The sequence below is a fragment of the Mobula birostris genome, chromosome 4 (genome assembly GCF_030028105.1).
Source record: "Mobula birostris isolate sMobBir1 chromosome 4, sMobBir1.hap1, whole genome shotgun sequence".
Taxonomy (NCBI): Eukaryota; Metazoa; Chordata; class Chondrichthyes; order Myliobatiformes; family Myliobatidae; genus Mobula; species Mobula birostris.
In genome coordinates this window covers 83,430,216-83,450,990 of record NC_092373.1, presented here as the reverse complement: position 1 = coordinate 83,450,990, position 20,775 = coordinate 83,430,216, and the positions used below count along the sequence as shown (strand labels likewise).

Genomic DNA, 20,775 nt, shown 5'->3' with positions numbered 1-20,775 from the left:
TGTATAAGAGTGAGCCTAAACGAGACATAACTAATGCAGTATCTGAGATGGATATCCTGCTCAAAATTCATCCAATTGTGCCCTTTGATAAGAGAACAAGTTTACCACACAGACAAATATGCTAAGCTAACGAAGAGCGACTAAGTTATGGTGTTATAAGGTGAGGATGGAGAGGATGGGAAGCAAAGTATTTAAGGAAACAGCTCTGGGGGGATAGATCTAGATTATTAAAATCATGACATATTGTATATACTGATCTTGAGAGAAAGGGTGAAGAGATGTTTTGAGCTCAGTTTTAGCAGTGGGACTCTTCACAATCGCATGGTGTTTTCAGATCCTGGGTCAGTCGAGTTGGAACAATCTTTAATTGAGTTGGGAATGTGTTACGCAGAGGAACAAAACTGGGAATGTGTTAGGCAGAATGCTGAGTTGAGAGTGCATTGCACAGCATGAGAGGGCTGTGAATCTCTTAGGATAACAGAGCTGGTGATATTGATGGAGCAGCATCTATTATTCATCAAAGCTGTGATAAAGGTGGACTGGGATGGTTGGGATGAGAAACACACAGACCGCGGTGCAGTGCCCATAACAAACCTTGGAGTCCGTGAAGACATACTCCTTCCGTTGCGTCTTCTTCATCTCGGAATCAATGACGATCACCAACTTGTTGTGGAACTTCTGTGATTTGATTAACTGCAAAACTGAAACAAGTCGCTCCCATAAGAGACTAGATAGTCAATCACTCAGTTCATTACCTTCGAGAGTTATCAAAGGCTGGCGGGAAGCTGGCTGGAACAGACCTGCTCAACTGGTATATTTTGCGTCACTAGATACATCATTAGAATATTGTTGAAACAAGAATAAGGACAATATCAGTAATGAAATGACAAAGGGTTCTCAGACAGTTGTGGGGGGGGGGGCTGTGAGTCAGAACAATAGCAATATCCTAGATACTAAAATTGTTATTAACAACATAGTACCCCAAAACAGCGCAGGGACCCAGCACAGCCAGAATGCCCCAATAACTCCACAGATGTACCAGGGTAGCTGGGGTGAACATGTAGATATGATTAGACAATTCCAACATGTACTGAAGTGACCTGTCCCATCAGCTGCTGCACTACACCAGCATTCTTGCCTATGGATGAGAAAGTTGTGGTTTAGAAATTATATGGCACTGGGAGGATTGTGTTATTGGTAGTGTATAATGTGCCAACAGATGTTTGCCTATTTCATGGGCATTTTGTGGAAAACTCTATGAATCAGGTGGTACATTTCAAGCAAGAGCCTGCAAAGGTAAACAGGAAAGTCATGAATGCGGATGCAAGTAGCTGGAGAGGGAGGATAATTGCTTTGGGTAGGAGCTGGGTGATATGGTTTAGAGGGGACTGAATCATGGGGAGAGGCCAATCATTGGTTGCTGGGGATTGTGGATGGTGGTGGATCAAACCAATGACTTGGTAGGGTTGATGGTCAAGCCTTGACGAGAGTTGGCCTAGTGATCTGGGAGAGGAGCACAGCCGGATCAAGGTGTAGGTAAAGTTTGCAATCAATGAGGGTTATGGAGAGGTCAAGTGATTGCTGGCACTGGAGTGGAGAGGGGGAGGTTGCAGCAGCCACTGAGGGTGACGCTACAGTTCAGAGGAACTTAGAGGAACAGCCCCAAGTGTGTGGAGATCATCTCAAGTTGTGAAGATTGGGTGGAGCATTTTATATTTTACTTAAGTATCAGACTCCATGTACTGGGACCCCCACTTAGTCAGGTTCACTCTAAATAGAGCTGATCCACCATTCTCAAGAGCAGTGGGGGCTCATTTCTGCATGAGTGACTCATGCCATTCATGTAGATGTGAACCATAATCACAGGAAGTCTTCATGCATTTTACTTTCAATTTAAATTGCATTGTGTATCACACACAAGCATTGCAAAGCATTTCTAGACATGAGCAAGACTTGGACCGATGACTCAGACAGTGCAACGATGAGACAGGGCTCCACTGGAGGTGCCTTTTCTGGGGTGGCAAGTTAAACTGAGCTGTTCTTGACATTATTCAATGGGGACTATTTCTAAGTGTTTTGGGAAGCACCTATCCATCACACAAGATCTACAAATGTCATTATCATAATCCAGTCCACGAGACTGCCCTTTGCAATAGCTAGCTTCCATGCTTTCAAGGTTATAAAGTGACCATGTGCTTCACTGGTGATTATGAATGTCACAAGGGCATGCAAAATACCAGCTAAACCATTCTTGCTAATCAAGGGGTATCAGTACCCAAGAGTATTTGGCAGTAACCAACGGGTCCTGGTGGAAAAGTCAAAACCCCATGAAGAGGAACTGAAATTAGCTAACACACAGTGACAAATCTACACATCTCAGCACCGCACAGAAACCAAGCTCCCCTCCATGGACTCAGTCTACACTCCTCAAACCCTCAGTAAAGCAGCTAGCATAATCAAAGACCTCACCCACCCCAGACATTCCTCTTCCTTCCCTCTACCATCAGTCAGAAGGTACAAAAGCCTGAAAGCATGTATCACTTTGCTGAAAGGTAGCTTGACCCTACTGTTGAATGCTTCTCTAGGATGACAAGATTGCCTCTTGGCCTCACAATCTACCTCATCGTGATCTTGAACATTGTTGTCCACCTGCACTGCACATCCTCTGTAGCTGTGATTCTTTATTCTGCATTATGCTACTGTTTTACTTTGTACTACCTCAATGTAATGAATTGATCTGTATGGACAGTATGCAAGTCAAGCGTTTCACTGTATCTCAGTAGATATGACAATAATAAACCAATTCCTATTCCAGAAGAGAGAGAAATAGGCAATTTAGCACACTGCCGGCTACATTACAAATTGATCAGCGTTCTTACTTTTGTTATGACTGTAAAACTTATCCTCATCCTTCGATTTCTTGACGATTAGTTTCCCATGCTCTACGTCCACTTGCAAATGAAGTTTCATCAATATTCCAAAACTTTCCGATTTCACCTGAAAAATAAAACGACGTCATGCATAGCAGTAAATATAAAGCAGTTAGGGGCTCCTTGCTCCACTCCTCAGTTGAGCTCCAACTGATTACAAGTTACTCAAAGAGAAAAGGTGAAAAAGCAGAGGATAGAGTTTAAGCAGAGGATCAAGGGAGGTTCAAATGGTAAGGATATCAAAGAGGAGCTCTGGACATAGGACAGACCATGCAAGCTCCCTGCATCTGAACAAGACCTTTGTGAATGTTACTGAAAAATGAAATCACCCACCTCAAAAATCACTGGCGATATTTGTGACTGCTGGTCTTCAACATCTGTGTCTGGAGTCTCCGGTTCATAATCCTTCACCTGTGCAAGGGGGATTAGCAACAGAATGGGACATAAGTGAGCTGATCAGCATGCTTCCCACCCATTCTTTCTCCTGCCAGGTTTCTGAATTTTGATGGGCACGTGGGCTACATCAACTCTGATAGCCGAGGAATATTAGGAAGTGGTCATGTCACTCAGATTCCTACACCAATAATCTACAGACCAAATTACTAGTCCATGAAGCAAAGAGATGCAAATAAAAATAGAAAATGTTAGGGACAATTAGTGAACACCAAATCTCATAAACCAGAGGTGTTCTCTGCTTTGTCTGGATCTGTTGTCTTTTTATGGCCTCAGCAGCTGGGACATTACTGTTGAACTTGTCCACCCTGAGCCAACTTGCATTGTCTTCTTTTGAAAATGTGCCTTGTTTAGTTACTCGATAAGGATTGTGTTAAAATTAAAAGGAGGTATTAAAAGCTATTACGATAGGAACAGTCAATCCTATAGATACTCATCAGGACAGATAGCATGAGAGCATTGGACAGATTGTTGGTTCAAATTTCAGCATTGGCAGTCTATTGTGTTGCAAAGGTATGGGGCATTGGATCATTCCTGAAACAAAGGGTGTAGCGGTAAGCAAAAGATTTTACAGTACCAGCGACCCGGGTTCAATTCCCACCACTGTCTGTAAAGAGCTTGTACGTTCTCGCTGTGACCACGTGGGTTTCCTCCGGGTGATCTGGTTTCCTCCCACAGTCCAAAGATGGGCCAGTTAGTAGGTTAATTGGTCATTGTAAATTGGCCTGTGGTTAAGCTAGGATGAAAGTTTGGGGTTGCTAGGTGGCGTGGCTTGAAGTGCCAACAGGGCCTTCTCTGTGCTGGTTTTCAACCAATGAATAATTGTACTTTCCATGGAAATGTAGGAAATAATTTCACTACTGAGAAACCAAGGTTCATACGATGCAATACTAAGCTTCGAACAGAAGCTCACTCATCAGCTCATTCAAGGTGAGAACTATAGAAAGTGAGACCTTTACATTCACTAAGCAAAAGTGCCTACTTACGTATCAGAAAAGAGCATAGTTTTAAACCAAAAGAAGTGGCAATCACTTCTGAAGAGTAGCCTTGAGCAGAATTACTGTGAGGGTCAATGTCCCACAATAAACATGATGTTATTCAGTATCAGGTTACCTGGTTTTCCATGGATAAGAGCATTCTATTTAGCTCTGCAGCCGCAGAAAGCAGTTTTCTGATATTGTCTTCTGCAGCGATCTACAAATAATCATATCGATAATTAATTACTAGTTTTCATCTCCCATCAATCCAAAATGGTATTACATTTGTTAGATTTTTCACTCAATTTGCAAAATGAGCCAAAGATGAATCCGACAGAGTCAAAGTGACCATCTAACCTGACTATATCTCTCTCTCCATTGCCCCTCCACAAAGAATGGGTAACCATAAGCAAATGCAGAAAAAAAGTAAATTCCCAGAAAACATTGAAATGACCTCCAGTGGATCAGAAGATTTCTGACTGCAACGTGAATTTGTGTGCAATCAGCTAATCGTCTGAGATGTGGGAAATCCCACCGCTGTCTGTAACGAGTTTGCACGCCGTCCCCATGACCACGTGGGTTTCCTCTGCGGGCTCCAGTTTCCTCCCACAGTTCAAAGATGAACCGATTGGTAGGTTAAATGGTTATTGTAAATTGCACCACAGTTAGGCTAGGATTAATTGGGGGGAAATTGCTGGGCGGCGTGGCTTGAAGGGCTCGAAGGGCCTATTCCGTGCTGTATCTCGATCAAGAAAATAAACAAACAGTCAAACAGACAGAAACTACCTCACTGCAAAGTGAGACAATCCTCAAATACTGACTTGGGCATCTGTCCAAGTGGGGGATGGAACATTGCTCATTCAAGAAATGGATGCTCCTCAAAATGACAATAAGGAGAGTCTATTTGCCTAAATCTTCACAGTGGACGTTTTACCATTGGCCTTGGAGATAAAAAACAAAATATACTGTTGAGCCCTGAAGCTGCCTACAGCGCAAGCTGTCTGCCACTGTCAGGGCAGTGTCCCCCAGAGACAAACCCAGTAGATGTAAATTAACCTCAGTGAAAGGAAGCCTTTATGGGACTGTGCAAGGATTCTCCTGGCTGTCAGGTAGGTTTGAGACATCCCATTTCACTGTATCTCACACACAGGAGTTTTCCCTGATGACCTGGTGGATACTTACATCTCAGCCAACATCATTAATCAGACAGTCTCAGAAGTTAGCCTGTACCATTGATCCTATACAGAGGAGGTTGTTGCATGGTACTCTACCATTTGTTTTGACTGTAAGCTACCTACATTAAAACCAAAACTCTACTAAGAGTGTTGATGTACCATGAGGTGATAGAGAATTTCTTTGCCATATTGTAATTTTTTTTTTTGCCTGGGGAAGGTCCAGAAACAGCACTTTGCCCTGATGGTTAGTGGTAAGTGCACAATTTCTGTGCTGAATGTGGTTACTTCACCCAACAAGTTTCAGCCATCCTAGTCTTCTTTTGATTCATTGTCCAGACTTCACTGGGTTTGTTGAAAGGGGCTGAAACTATTCAGGCACTCACTAGTGGGTGGAGGGAGGGCAGAGCCAGGGTTCCCTTTCCCATCCCCCTCTGCCATACATGGCTCCTCTGTAGACAGAGTTAGGTGCACCAAGTTCCTGGGAGTTCACATCATGGATGACCTCACCTAGTTCCCTCAATATCACCTCCCTGAATTAGGCGGCACAGCATCGCCTCCATGTCCTGAGGAGATTGAGACAAACAAGGATGTCCCCTCCCATCCTAACGGAATTTTACAGGAGCACCATGACAGCGGCCTGACAAGCTGCATCTGGGTTGGGAACAGCATAGCATGGGACCGGAAGTCCCTACAAAGGACTGTGAGAAGGTCTGCAAGGATCATACGGGTCTCCCTACCTTCAATCAGGGTCATTAATCGTGAGTACTGCATATGCAGAGCCCTTAGTATTATCCAGGATCCCACCCATCCATCCAGCATTCTCTCTGACATTCTACCATCAGGCAGGAGACTCTGATGCATAAACACAAGAACGGTCAGGATGAGAAACAGCTTCTTCCCTCAGGCCATTAGGCTTCTGAACTCCCTGCTACATTGTATTTGAAGTGTCACTGGATAATTTGTACTGTACCCTACAATATTTCATTTATGCACGTTACTTTGTTCATCTACGCATAGTTCATTTGTAGATTTAAGTCTTACTTCTTTCCCAAGTTCTTGTGTGTTACATGTGTGTTATTTTGTCTCGTTTGGTGATATACATGTATATAGTTAAATGGCATTTAACTTGATTTGACTTGACTTGAGTGACCTTTAATCTATAAAAGACCAAAAAGGTCATGGATAAGGAAGAGTATTAACTTTCTTTACAAGGAGGGAAGTGCAGAACTAGAGAACAGAGGCAAAGGTGAGAGAGGAGAAATGCAAAGCAAACTTGATGGGTAATTTTTTTCCTCCCACACAGAGGATGGTGATTGTCTTGAACGAGCTGTCAGAGGCAGATATAATTACTACAGTTGAAAGACATTCAGACAGGTACTTGGGCAGGGAAAGGATAGAGAGATACGGGCAAAATGCAAATGGAATTAGTGTGGATTAGCATTACAGTCAACATGGATGAAATGGGCCAAGAGGGCCCGTTTCTGTGCTGTAGGTTTCTATGTTTCTAAGTAGTATCACTGGTAGTCAAGTGTCAGGTCAAAACATCACTGCTCTGAAAGGTAGAAAGATGAAATATTTTATCAATAATATCTATTAATTATAGCACTGTTAATATAGAAAAGCCATTGTAGGATGCTTTGTGGATGAGTTGACAACAAATAAAAATGGTGACAAATTGCATTAGGAAATGGAAAACTGACTGGTTGGTCAAAAGAGATGGGTTTTGGAAAAGGAGATTGAGATACAGGGAAGCTAAAGAGGGAATTCTAGAGCTTAAAACGTTGGTAGCTGAAATCTCGGTCATCAAATGTGAAGTTACTAAAATTGGGAATGTTTGAGAGTAAGATGTAGAAATGCTAAGAGTAACCCTTTATAATCTGAAGGAGTGTGTAAGAGAAGCAGAAGGAGCTGTGTGAGACTCATTCAGAAAGGCCAAGACTTCCCCTGTGCTATTTTTACTGAGCTTTACAGTAGTTGCTGTGCATCAAAGGAGAACAATGTGCAAAACTCGTTTACAACCAAGCTTCAGCAAGATTAAATGTGAGATTAGCGTTTCTTTCAAAAGAAGGCTGATTTGAAGTCAGCCGCAGCAGGAAACGCAGTTTGATGCTGCAGATCACATCGCTGTACAATCTGAAGTAAAGCAGCGGCAAACCAAATGGGAATTGGACTTCAGGTTCTGAGGAAAGTGCAAGGAATTTCTGATAAGAGGTCATAGAGCAGAAACGTTCACCCTGACTTCCACTCCATAGGTGCTGCCTGACCTGTAGAGAATTTACAGCACTTCCCCTAATTACTTAAGGAAGTTTCATCAGTTCACTTTGGTAAAGAGATTTTGACCTAAACTGACTAAAAGATTCTTAAAGGAATCAATAACACCAGTACTGCCAAACTATTCACTGTGCTGCAGAGTTAACCTGTGCACATTTAATTTAGGAAATGTTCAAAGGTTTTTTATTAATGATGGGGGAGGAGGGGGGTTAAATAAACTTAGAGAAGAAAGGAAGCTGGGGGTTGGGAGGAGGAGTTGGTGGTTAGGAGAAGTGTCTAAATGCTTGATGATAAAAAACGGGTTTTTGTGTCATTTCTAAAGGCAAAGAGAAGAGACAGTGCAGACAGCACATTCCTAGCTTTTAATAGTGTGAAAAAAGCATGTGCCCCAAATTATAGGAGCTAGATTTTAGAATATGGAATGAGAGAGACAGATGGTGGGGGGGGGGGAGCAGGAGAGGAGATGTGGGGGGTGGGGAAGGGTGAGGGGGTATGGGGGAGGGGAAGAGGAGAGGGCGGAGGGCAAAAGGTGGAGTAGAGAGTGCAGAGGGATGGTGGAGGGGGGACTGGTGAAGGGGGACCCTATAAGACTGTGTCCAACTCTTGAGTATATACAAATGCAGAAAAGTCCATGTAAGATTTCCCCTATCTCTTATGGCTCATGCATAAGTGACCACGCTGATCTTCAAGTTGACCTATTTTGACCCTTGCTCTTAATATATCCACAGAAGTCCTTCCACCTTGTCAGCCAGAGCAACCACTTGCCTTTTTTTTAAGCCCTTCTGATTGCTCCCTTGTGTCCTCTTGCATTTCTTATACTCAGGTACCTCACTTGTTCCTGGCTGCCCTGACCTGCTAAGCACCTTCTTCTTAACCATATCCCTCAGAAACCAAGGTTCCCTTAGCCTGTAAGCCTTGTATTTTATTCTAACGTGAACATACAAACTCTGTCCTCTCAAATTTTCACTTTTGAAGATCTTCCACTTACCAAGCATCCTTTTGCGAGAAAACAACTTATCCCAATCCTCACCTGCCATTTCCTTTCTGATGCCATTCTCCACTTTAGAATCTCAACCTAAGGTCCAATCCTATTCTTCTTCATAATGATCGAAAAACTAGTGGAATTATGATCACTAAATCCAAAGTGCTCCCCTACACACACTTCTGTCACCTACTCTCATTCCTAGATGGGAGATCTGATATTGCACTCTCTCTAGTTGTGACCTCTATACAGTGATTAAAGAAACGCTCTTAAACTGGTTCAGATCAGTCATTATCCCATTGAGTGCTGGAACAAGCTTGAGGGGCCTAGTAGCCTGCTACCACTCCTGCTTTCTTGTGGTTTTATGTTGTAGACTGTTCATGTCAAATTTTTCTGTCAAATGCAGGCAAGTTTATCGGGCCCAAATGTACGATATATGTTTCCAGAAATTCTTCTGTTGACAGAGCTGGTGCCCATGAAAACAACAGAAAATGTGGCTTTATAGGGTAGTTTGAGACGCTACCATGTGACATTGCTGCAGAATGCAAGTCCTGGCGTGTCCCAGCAGAGGTCTCAGGGCTCTCAATCCCCCTGGTGGCCTGGCATCATTCAAAATGAGTTAAACAAACATGAACACCTGCCCTACAAGGATGACAAGGAAGAAAAACAGTTTCTGCAGAACCTATCTGGCCCACAGTTTTAGAACACTGCTTCACTAGAAACAGAAGCAGAAGTAGAGCTGTCAGCCCCTCATTTCTGCTCTGTCATTCAGTAAGATTATGGCTGATCTTTTCCCTCAATGCAACTTGCTTATTATGCCTTGATTCCATTCATACTCAAAACTCTATCAATTGCGCTCTTGAATAAGTCAGTCACTGAGTCTCCACAGTCCTCGTGGATGGAAAGTTAACCCCTGAGTGAAGAGATTTTTTCCCATGGACAACTCCTAATTTGTGACTATGTCTCTAGATTCTAGACATCCCTGCCAAGGAAAGCATAAACTGCATGTCCCCACTATCAGGCTTCTTGAGAATGATTATATCACAATGAGATAACCTTTTATTTTCATCCTAAACAGTAGTGACTCTCAGCAGATCTAGTCATTACATCAATTGTAACTGTTATTGTGTTAACCAGTACTACCTCAATCTACTTATGTTTTGAAATGATTTGTATGAACAAAGAAAGTTTTTTAAAACTGTATCTCAGGTCATGTGACAACAATAAACCAATCAACACTCTGGAGAATATTTTCTCCTGATATGACATTTCTGCCATTCCAGGAATCAACCTGATTATACTTAGCTGGTCTTATTTAGGCAGAACCATTCTATTCTCTCTGTTCCAAAAGCAAACTCCCTCTAAAATTGGAGCAAGATATCTCTATTCCTGTATTCAAATCTTCCAGCAGTAAAATGCCTTCCCAATTCTTGCTGTATCTGTGTGTTAAAGCAAACTCTAAATCCAATCTTCAAAATCTCACAAAAAATCATTAAATCTCCCAGCATCATCCTAAAGTGAGTCTAAATTAACAAATTATTTTGAAGTGCTGTTGAGGGGCAGTACAGCAGCACGGCACTTTACAGTATGGGCGTCCCCGGGTTCAATTCCTGCCACTGTCTGTAAGGAGTTTGTACACTCTCCCCGTGACCGCGTGGCTTTCCTCTGAATGCTCCGGTTTCCTCCCACAGTCCAAAGACATAGCAATTACAGGTTAATTGGTCATTGTAAATTGCCCCATGATTAGGCTAGGACTAAATAGGACGATTGCAAGGCAGCGTGGCTCGAAGCCTGTATCTCAATAAATAAATACTCAGAGCAGCAGTCACTCAGCACCCTCACCACCACCACTTTTTGTTAGTATCGGGAGAAGATTCACTCAATCAGTACAAGTGTTCTGGGAGCTCAGTAGAAAGCTCCACCAAACTATACAGATGGAAGAATAATCAGGGCAGAGCATATTCTACGATGGGCATGAGCAAGGGTCTCTGCAGCCTAGTCTGAAACTATTTCATGGAAAGAGGATTATATTGCTTCTCACAATCGAACTTCCACAGGTGTTTTGGTGGCTCCACTTACTTCCCCATGTTACAATAGTGACGATGGTTCAAAATTGCTTCACTGGATGGAACTCATTTTGGTTCTGAAGTCATAAAAGCACTATGGGATATATTTTGTAACAAACACCCTATCAAGGATAAAGCCGACCTTGCCACTAGGGAGTATGTGAGGAGCCTTTAGGATAGGAAGAAATGAATTGGGGATGGGGGGGCAGCGGTGGGGGAGGACTGTACATAAAAACATTTTTTGCTGTCTGGGGAGATAGGTTCACTGGTACCGAAAGCCACATAGCAGTTATGAAACACCAGCTTTGTTTACTGCTGTTGTTTGCAGTCTGATACGGAGTAAGTGCAGGTTGCAATTAAACCGGAGACTCAGGGGACACTTCAGTTGCTTTTCTGCATGGCTAAGCTCAGCGGGGAGCATTGGGTTGGTGTTTTGTGTCAATTTGATTGGCTCGTCATCAGCCATAACCAGCAGCGAGAGACAAACGGTGTGTGTGGAACAGTGGAACATGGGAACTACTATTCACATGCAACTCACTTGGGCTTGAGCATGTGTTTCGATGAGACTTTTTCTGATCTGGTGTAGACACAAAACAGGGAAGATTTCCAATATTTATCCCACAGGTAAGACAACATTGTTTGTAGGCAATCCAAATATGGAGAAGGCAGGGATTCTCCTTGGCATTCCTTCCATTATCTGAGTTTAGATGTTCCACTTATGGAATCATTAAATGGTAGAATCCTTATGGCACAGAAGGAAGCCATTCGGCCCATTCAGTCAATGCTGACTTATTGTTGAACAATCCAGGCAGATACATTTCATTACATATCCTGCCATGCCTATTGTATTTCCTATTTTTGGGTGAAGATTCTGTAATAATCATCAAAATAAAGGAGTTAAGATAATCTCCAACTGAAACAGCAAATACATTTTGTACCTGCCATCGTTCCCCATCAGCATGGGGGATGATGCAAGGTGGGAATACACTTTAGTTTCCATAGGTAGTTTAAATGATCCACTTGTCACAAATATTAAATAACTTCTGCAGGTTAAAATGACCTTGTCCTGAATCTTAAGCTGATGAATGTGTTATAGCACAAACGAAAAAAAAAATCTGCAGGTGCTGGAAATCAAAGTAATGCACACGAAATGCTAGAGGAACTCAGCAGGCCAGGCAGCATCTATGGAAAAGAGAACAGTGGATGTTTCAGGCTGAGACCCTCCATCAGGCCCAAAATGTCGACTGTTTACTCTTTTCTATGGATGCTGGCCTGCTGAGTTCCTCCAGCATTTTGAATGTGTTATACACCCAGTCCCATTCCTGTTTTTTCTCAAAATCTCACTCAATATTCGAATGGCCATTGTTTGTATTCAGATTTACACTGCAATTGTATATGTTGTCATAGTAACAGACCTGGCTCTGTGTGCTTCCTCCTGGCGACGGCTGATTGCCAAGTAGTCGCTGTGATGCCTCCAGTGGCGACATTATCTGCATCAGCTCACTGAAATACATGAGAAACAGATCACTGAAACACATGAGAAACAGACCACTGAAACACATGAGAAACAGCTCACTGAAACACATGAGAAACAGAACGCCATTAGCTCGCTGAAACGCATGAGAAACAGAACGCCATTAGCTCACTGAAACACATGAGAAACAGATCACTGAAACACATGAGAAACAGAACGCCATTAGCTCACTGAAACACACGAGAAACAGAACGCCATTAGCTCGCTGAAACACATGAGAAACAGAACACCATTAGCTCACTGAAACACGAGAAACAGAACGCCATTAGCTCGCTGAAACACATGAGAAACAGAACGCCATTAGCTCGCTGAAACACGAGAAACAGAACGCCATTAGCTCACTGAAACACACGAGAAACAGAACACCATTAGCTCGCTGAAACACATGAGAAACAGAACGCCATTAGCTCGCTGAAACACATGAGAAACAGATCACTGAAACACATGAGAAACAGAACGCCATTAGCTCGCTGAAACACGAGAAGCAGAACGGCATTAGCTCACTGAAACACATGAGAAACAGAACGCCATTAGCTCACTGAAACACATGAGAAACAGATCACTGAAACACATGAGAAACAGAACGCCATTAGCTCACTGAAACACATGAGAAACAGAACACCATTAGCTCGCTGAAACACATGAGAAACAGATCACTGAAACACATGAGAAACAGAACGCCATTAGCTCGCTGAAACACGAGAAACAGAACGGCATTAGCTCACTGAAACACATGAGAAACAGATCACTGAAACACATGAGAAACAGAACGCCATTAGCTCACTGAAACACATGAGAAACAGATCACTGAAACACATGAGAAACAGAACGCCATTAGCTCGCTGAAACACGAGAAACAGAACGGCATTAGCTCACTGAAACACATGAGAAACAGAACACCATTAGCTCGCTGAAACACATGAGAAACAGAACGCCATTAGCTCACTGAAACACATGAGAAACAGATCACTGAAACACATGAGAAACAGAACACCATTAGATCACTGAAACACATGAGAAACAGAACGCCATTAGCTCACTGAAACACATGAGAAACAGAACGCCATTAGATCACTGAAACACACGAGAAACAGATCACTGAAACACATGAGAAACAGAACGCCATTAGCTCACTGAAACACATGCAAACTCCAAATGAGAAACAGAATGGCATTAGCCACAATCTACAACTTTTATGTTAAGCATTAGTAAACACAACAAAGTGCAGAACTGAAGGGCATTCCTGTGAAGGTATAGACATCACCCACTATGCATGCCCCTAGTGCATTGTCAAGGAATGCGACTATCACACTAGTCATTAGAATGGTCATTGCTTGCATTCAGCACTTTGTCAAATGAGGTTCAAGGTCTGATGCTTGATGCATGCCGAATGAACTGACTCTAGTCAAGGTGCAACGACTTGGCTCGGTGTCAACAATAATGAGTTCTTCCCTTTGTTGGAATGGATCGCAAAAGGACACGGGTAAAGAAAAAAAAGCAGGCTAGTCTGGTCAGGTTTTTGAGGACTGAAATAAAAGAACTTTATTCACCTCTGGTCTTGGTCACATCGTCTTTCTGCTTTGCTTTTGGTAAACCATTGCACTATGACTGAGTCAAGAAAGTAAAGGGGATGTGTTTCCCAAATTGGCTGTTAGGGCCATCAGTTTGCACTTTTGCAAGCTTACCTAGAGGATAATTTTTTATTCTTTTATTTCTTCAATGAGAACAAATTCCACCAGCACGAATAACCTTGTACCCTCCATACTCCAGGTGAACTTGCAAAAGTGGAAACTAACAGCCGAAACAGTCAACTTCCCCTTTATTCACTGAAGAGGACTCAGTGATATTGTCAGAGCAGATCTCGGACAATATGCTCAAAACCAGAGATGAAAAACAATTAAATTAAGCTTTTCTCATATTTCAGTTCAGTCCTCATATCATCTCTTCAGGATTAACTTGTTTTTCTGCCTTCTACCAATGAAACCATATCTCCCTGTACTTCAGGATTTGGCCATGGGTTCTATTCTCAGTCTTCAACATTTACTTTGTGGGTTTAGTCATTATTTACTCTCCAAAAGTGGAGTTTCTTCCTTTGACTAGCCTCCTGCTTTCCCTTCAACAACATGTAATTTTCTGAGAAGACCCAATTCAGACAAGGCCTGAATCCTCCTCTCAACCCCAAAGAGGCTCTCCTCACCCTGCCTTACACTCACACCATCCCACCTGCAGCCTTCAATTGTTCTTCTTTTCCCATCATCTCTATTTTTCTCTCTATCAATTTTACCATGTCTTCTTAATGTTCCAATTTCATTTCTTCTAAACTATAAGGGATTAGATAAGCGAACACATGGAAAGACAGGTTGATCAGAAATACCACGGCTTTCTGAGCCGGAAATTATGTCTCAGAAATTGACTGAGCTCTTTGCAGAAGTAACTATGAAGGCCGCTGACAGCAGGGCAGTAAATGTGGTTTTCTCATGGACTTCTGTAAGGTCTTTGATAAGCTTCTACATCGTAGGCTGCTGTGGAAAGTTAGATCACAATGGGTTCTAGGGAGAGGTAGATCATTGGACACAGAATTGGCTTGATGGTTGGAAGAAAAGGGCAATGCTGGAATATTGTTTTTAAGACTACTGGCTGATGACTACTGCGGATCCCCAGGGCTCAGTGCTGGGCCCATTGCTATTTGTCATATAGGTCAATGACTCGGGTAAGAACATACAAGTCAGTAAGTTTGCAAATAAATCTAAATAGATGATGTTATTGACAAATGAGCAGGGAGCTTCCGCAGTGAAAGGTAGGGCCCTGGAGAGTGCTGTAGAACAGAGTGCCCTGAAAGTGATATTGCAAGTAGTTGAGGTGCTAAAGAAGGCTTTTAGCTTGCTGGCCTTCATCGGTCAGGGCGCCGAGTTAAGAAGTTGGAGTGTTATGTTACAGCGAAAATGCTTTTGGAGAATTGTGCTCAATTTTGGTCTCCCTCCTCTAGGAAAGATGCCACTTAGTTGGAAGGAGTTCAGGGAAGATCTACAAGGATGCTGTTGGGAATTGAGGGGCTGAGTTATAGAGAGAGGCTGAGCAAGCTGCGAGTTTTTCCATCGGAGCCTAGAAGAATGAGGTGGTCTTACCGAGGTGTATAAAATTATGAGGGGCATAGACAGGGTGAACGTGTAGTGTCTTTTCCCCAGGGCAAGGGAATCAAGAAGTGGAGGGCATCGGTTTAGCGGAGAGATTTAATAGGAAACCGAGAGACAACCTTTTCACCCAGGGAGTGGTCAGTATATGGATTGAGCTGCCAGAGGAAATGGTTGAAGCAGGTATATTAGCAGCATTGAAAAGGTACTTGGGCAGGAACATGGATAGGAAAGGTTTGAGAGATAGGGACAAAACACAGGCAAATAGTACTAGCTCAGATAGGAATCTTGGTCGGCAAGGACCAGTTGGGCTGAAGGGATTGTTTGAGATCACCCTAGTACATCCCATTCCTTCTGCTTTGTCATCTTTGAAACCCATTCCAAACTCATTTTGTCTCAAGATCAGCAAACTGTGGAAAAGCTGTCCTCTCTCTGCCTTCCATGATTCCCACTATAGGCTTTAAAAAATTCAGTCTTCTTCACCAAACCACTTTATCCTGTTTGCTTTATATGCTGACTGAGAAAACACATGGTGATTGCTCAGAGAGTCAGTGCTAACTGCAGATCCTTGAGACCCATGTTCAGTTCAGCTACTTTTATTTCCGTCCTTCTCCCACTCTGACCCCTTTGAAAGTGGCCTCCTGCACTGCTGAACTGAAGCCCAACACAAGCTTGAGGAACAATACCTCCCTTTCTGTTTGGGCGCGTTGCCGACTTAATATTGAACACTCCAACTTTAGGCAACTCACCTTTTCCCCAGTCACCTAGGGCACGTCCTCTTCTCATTGCCACCAATATGGAGGAGGCACAGGAGACTGAAGACACACACTTAATCTTTTAGGAACAGCTTCTTCCTCTCCGCCATCAGATGTCTGAATGGACAATGACCCAACTACTGCTGCCACAAAACAACAAATTTCACGACATATGCCAATGATAAATAAACCTGCTTCTGATTCTTTCCTTCTCTGCACCAGGGCCGCTGTTGGTTATCGATATGCAATATTCTCTCAGTTTACTCTCCATTGGTAAACCCTAATCTGCTGGGCATAACTACACATAGCACAAGGCAAAGAAGCATAACCTGCCTCTGGATGCCACATCAACCCCAATTCCACTCAGTCTATTGGAGATATTCCTTTTCCCTTTCTATTCTCCGCTCAACTTACTGCAATTTAAAACTAACTTGTTTTCTCTCTTTCCCAGTTTTGACAAAAGCTCTCACACCAGAAACATTGACTCTGTTCCTCTTTCCACAGATGCTACCTGGCCTGATGAACGTTTCCAACAGTTTCTGTTTTTGTGCCGTGCAATGGACTTGCCCAGAGTTGCTCTCAGAGCCCTGCATGCAACGGTCTGCTGAGGATTAATTGGTGTACACCACGAGTTTATCCTTGAAACTGCTGCTAATTGGAATACGTGCTCACCTGTTGAGACCTTTGGTGAGTATGCCGAGCAAAAGCCTCAGTTGCCACAATTCTGTGGACGTGCCGTTGACACATTCAGCATCCTTGAGCACACCCCGCTGAACATAGTCACGGAGAGCCTCCTGAAATCCAGCTGGAACCCTGAAATATTAGAGAAAAGGTCCAAGAGTCCAAAGGTGCACATGGTTACATCTTAAACAGAACTTTTTGCTCTGAGGAAGACCGCAGAACTAACTTGATTGTATATTATCTTTCAAGTGTCCTTTTTCCCCATAGGAATAGAGAATCCCCTTTATAGAGACATTCACCACTAACCAGTGACCTAAAGGGTGTATTGCTGGGCTTGTCATTACCAAGTTCTGCTGTGGTACTAAACAATGTCTGTATTGGAGATTGAGCTGGGGAAGGCTGAGCTCTGATATTAAGGAACTTCATTCTTAATTTACTTTCCAAACCCTGCTGGCCCCCGTTACCAGTTGTACATTCACCTAAAACCAGCTACTTTAGTATCTTTTGGAGGAACATCACTGGAGCTCTGACTACAGTGGCTCAGACACACTGGACTTCTGGACACCCTATGTAGGTTCACATGGTACCAACGGTGGTAGATCTGGGTGGGGGCACAACATCAAGATGATGAGATCAATTGGAACAGAAAGGTGGCCTCGATCAGTGCACTGCCATCTTCAGAAACATCCCACAAAGCCAAGAGGGGCTTGTGAGCTGTGATGCAGTTTGCCTCATCCTCTTCTTCCTTATCAGCAACATCACTGTCCAGTGACGGAAAGATGTGGGAGAGGGGAAGACAGCGCCTTGAAAGATGGACACGAGGAGAGGAAGAGTGGAGAAACAAGATACTCTAAGTGACATTGGTCTGCAGGGCAATGGAGATTAGGACCCCATCTCTCTTCCATACCATGTGATATCTTCCCCGGTGAATGACAATGTGTTGCCTTAGTCCTGAATGGACCTTATAACCAAGTCCATTGTATTTTTACTTAGTGCTTCCTTTGCAAGAGGAGTCACTGAATGCTGGACTACACTAACATAGAAAGAGGAATTAGAATAGTACTGGATCAAGCACTTTGAACATATATAGCATGATACCACAAGAACAGGCCTTTTGGCACACAGTTATACCGAACTAATTGAACTAAATGCTTAAATAAGCTAATCCATTTTGTCTACACAATGCCATTTCTCTATTCTCTGCACATTCATATGCCTTTCTAAGAGCCTCTTAAAAGCATCTATTGTATTTGTTTCCACTGTCACCCCTAACAGCATATTCCTGGCACCTACCACCCACCATGTAAAACACTTACCCCATGCATTTCCTTTGAATGTACCCCATCTCATCTTAAATGCATGCACTCTCATATTAGACATTTTGATCCAAAGAAAAAGATATTGGATGTTTAGTCTCTCTATGCTTTTCATAATTTTAATAACTTTCTATCAGGTCTCCTCTCAGCCTCCACTACTCCAAAAACAACTCAAGTTTGTCCATAAGCCATTGCCCCCCCCTATTCTCCCTCTAGTTGCCCTCTTGCTCTTGATAGAATGCCTTGGGATTCCCTTTAATCCCATTTGCCAAAGATTTTTCATGGCCCCTTCTGGCCCTCAACATTCCCTTCCTGGGTCCTTTTCGATCTTCTTTATAATCCTCAAGGACTCTGCTTGACCTTAGCTTCCTAAACCTTCCATAAACTTGCTTTTTCTTCTTGTAATTCATCACCACTCTTGTAATCCAAGGCTTGCTTTTTGTTCTTGTAATTCATCACCACTCTTGTAATCCAAGGCTGCTTACCTTGCTATCCTTCTTACGGGAATGTATATACTATGGTCTTGTTCCTATATCTTATGGTCTTATAAGAGGTTGATAGGTTCTTGATTGGTCAAGACACGAAGGGATTAAGGGGAGAAGGCAGGAGGCTGAGGTAGAGAGGAGAAATGGATCAGTCAAGATGAAATGGTGGAGTAGACTCGATGGGCCAAATGGGCTAATTCTGCTCTTGTATCTTATGGTCTTATTAACATGCTTGTCCTGTACTCTATGCAGTTGGTCTTTAAAAAAAATCCTCCATGTCAGGTGTATACTTGCCTACTAACTCACCCTAATCTGCCATAACCTGTCCTGCCACGACTTAATACTCTTCCATAGTTATCCTTATTCATAGCTATCTTAAAACGTAAGGAGCTGTGATCTCTATCCAGTTCTCCCACTGAAAGGTCAGCAGCCTGGGTAGGTTTCTTTTCCAATACCAGGTCCAGTAGGGCCCCTGCTCTGGTTGGACTATCTACATAGTGATTTAAGAAATATCTCCACAGGTGAGGGGTCTTTAGTCCAAAGTGCCTACTGATGTGGTCTCACCAACATCTACTATCACTGTTAACATTGTTGAGCTATATCTGAGTGCATATAGTCATGCAGGAGGATGGTACCACTATTAAGGCTTAACTTGCTGCGCCATTCTCTTAGCAAATGCTGGTTCACCTGTTGAGAGGTAGGCAAGGAAATGGGCAGGTTTGTCCAGTTTGGGGTATGGGAAGAGCAGGAGTTGGGTAGTAGATGTAGAATATATTCAGATGTCAGGCTTTCCCAAGCCAACACCCATTTTCTAACCCCCCCCCCCCCACCATTCCTTCCACGGCTGACTGCCCACCGGTTCTCAGTGGTCAGCTTCAGCTACTTACATTGTCAAAGCTCCTGTATCCACTCCTTCTAGACGCTGTGCGAGTATCTCATTGACCAGGCTCTGGTTAGCATCGCACTTGGTCTCTGTGCGGGAGTCAGTGACGTCAGCGGCACCTTCAAAATGCCAAGAAAAATAGCTGTTAGGATCACCTGTTACTGAATATCAGAATAAATCCTGAATGAAGGTGTATAAAAAACACACCAGCTCCGAGCTCCAATCCAAAGGAACGCACCTATTGAATTCTCCAGGGCGCACATATCTGGGGGGGGAGGGGTGTGTTAGATAGTAGGGTCTTTGTGCTCAGCGTTCTCCCTCTCACATTCAGACCAGACTACAACCTTAGATCAATAAAATATGGCACTAGCTTTAATAGGTTTTGCAGCAAAGCTCAATATCACACCTACATTCAACCAAACCCCAGGGGAACCCTGCTAAGTTCAGGGTCCAAAGTGGAAAATGGAGACACAGGGGACAGCAGATGCTTGAATCTGAAGCAACAAACAATTTGCTGCTGGAAATCCAGTGGGTTGAGCAGCGTCTGCAGGAGAAAGGGATCTGTTGATGCTTTGGATTGAAACCCTGTATCAGGAGAAGGAAGGGGGATAACCAATATAAAGAGGAGAAGAGGAATAGGGACAGAGGTGATTGGTAGACCTGTCTCTGCCCTCTCGCTCTCTATACTGGCTACCTGTCTCCACTCTCAATCCTGACATGGAGTTGTGACCTTTCTCCTCTCAGACTTGCCGAGTTCCTCCAGCAGGTTGTTTGTTGCTCCAAGATGGAAAACCCGTTTCATTGTTGTTCCTGTCACAATCTACTCCAACAAGTAAACCCACCTGGTCCACACCATTCGTCAGATGACATCCTCATGTTTCCTTGTTGCATTTTTTAATTCAGGACATGCATTTCAAAAGAGAGTTAACAGACCGTTTAAGCCCTGAGGCCACGAGAGCTGAGCTCTATCCTGTCCTCAGGTAAACTGTCAATGTATGCAGATACAACATGGGCAGAAATAACGTGCCTACCTGGAAAAGCAGGTTTGTGGAATTTACCTGGTCAATTTTTGACACCTCCCTCCTCTTTCTCGATCTCTGGAGACGGTTTATCTACTGATGGCTATTATAAACCTG

At 43.2% G+C, this 20,775-nt stretch overlaps 1 protein-coding gene across 4 annotated transcripts in view; it reads right to left on the bottom strand.

The window, feature by feature from the left end:
* The window catches only part of inpp5d (inositol polyphosphate-5-phosphatase D), a 149,706-nt gene that overhangs the window by 75,983 nt on the left and 52,948 nt on the right, over window positions 1-20,775 (bottom strand). For all 4 annotated transcript variants that reach the window (XM_072255668.1, XM_072255669.1, XM_072255670.1 and 1 more), the window contains 7 exons: window positions 19,644-19,758; window positions 16,947-17,087; window positions 12,270-12,357; window positions 4,497-4,577; window positions 3,264-3,341; window positions 2,880-2,997; window positions 595-701 (listed from right to left, as the gene is read on the bottom strand). In XM_072255668.1, the coding sequence (XP_072111769.1) occupies window positions 595-701; window positions 2,880-2,997; window positions 3,264-3,341; window positions 4,497-4,577; window positions 12,270-12,357; window positions 16,947-17,087; window positions 19,644-19,758 (728 nt within the window). The remainder of the gene's footprint in view (window positions 1-594; window positions 702-2,879; window positions 2,998-3,263; window positions 3,342-4,496; window positions 4,578-12,269; window positions 12,358-16,946; window positions 17,088-19,643; window positions 19,759-20,775) is intronic.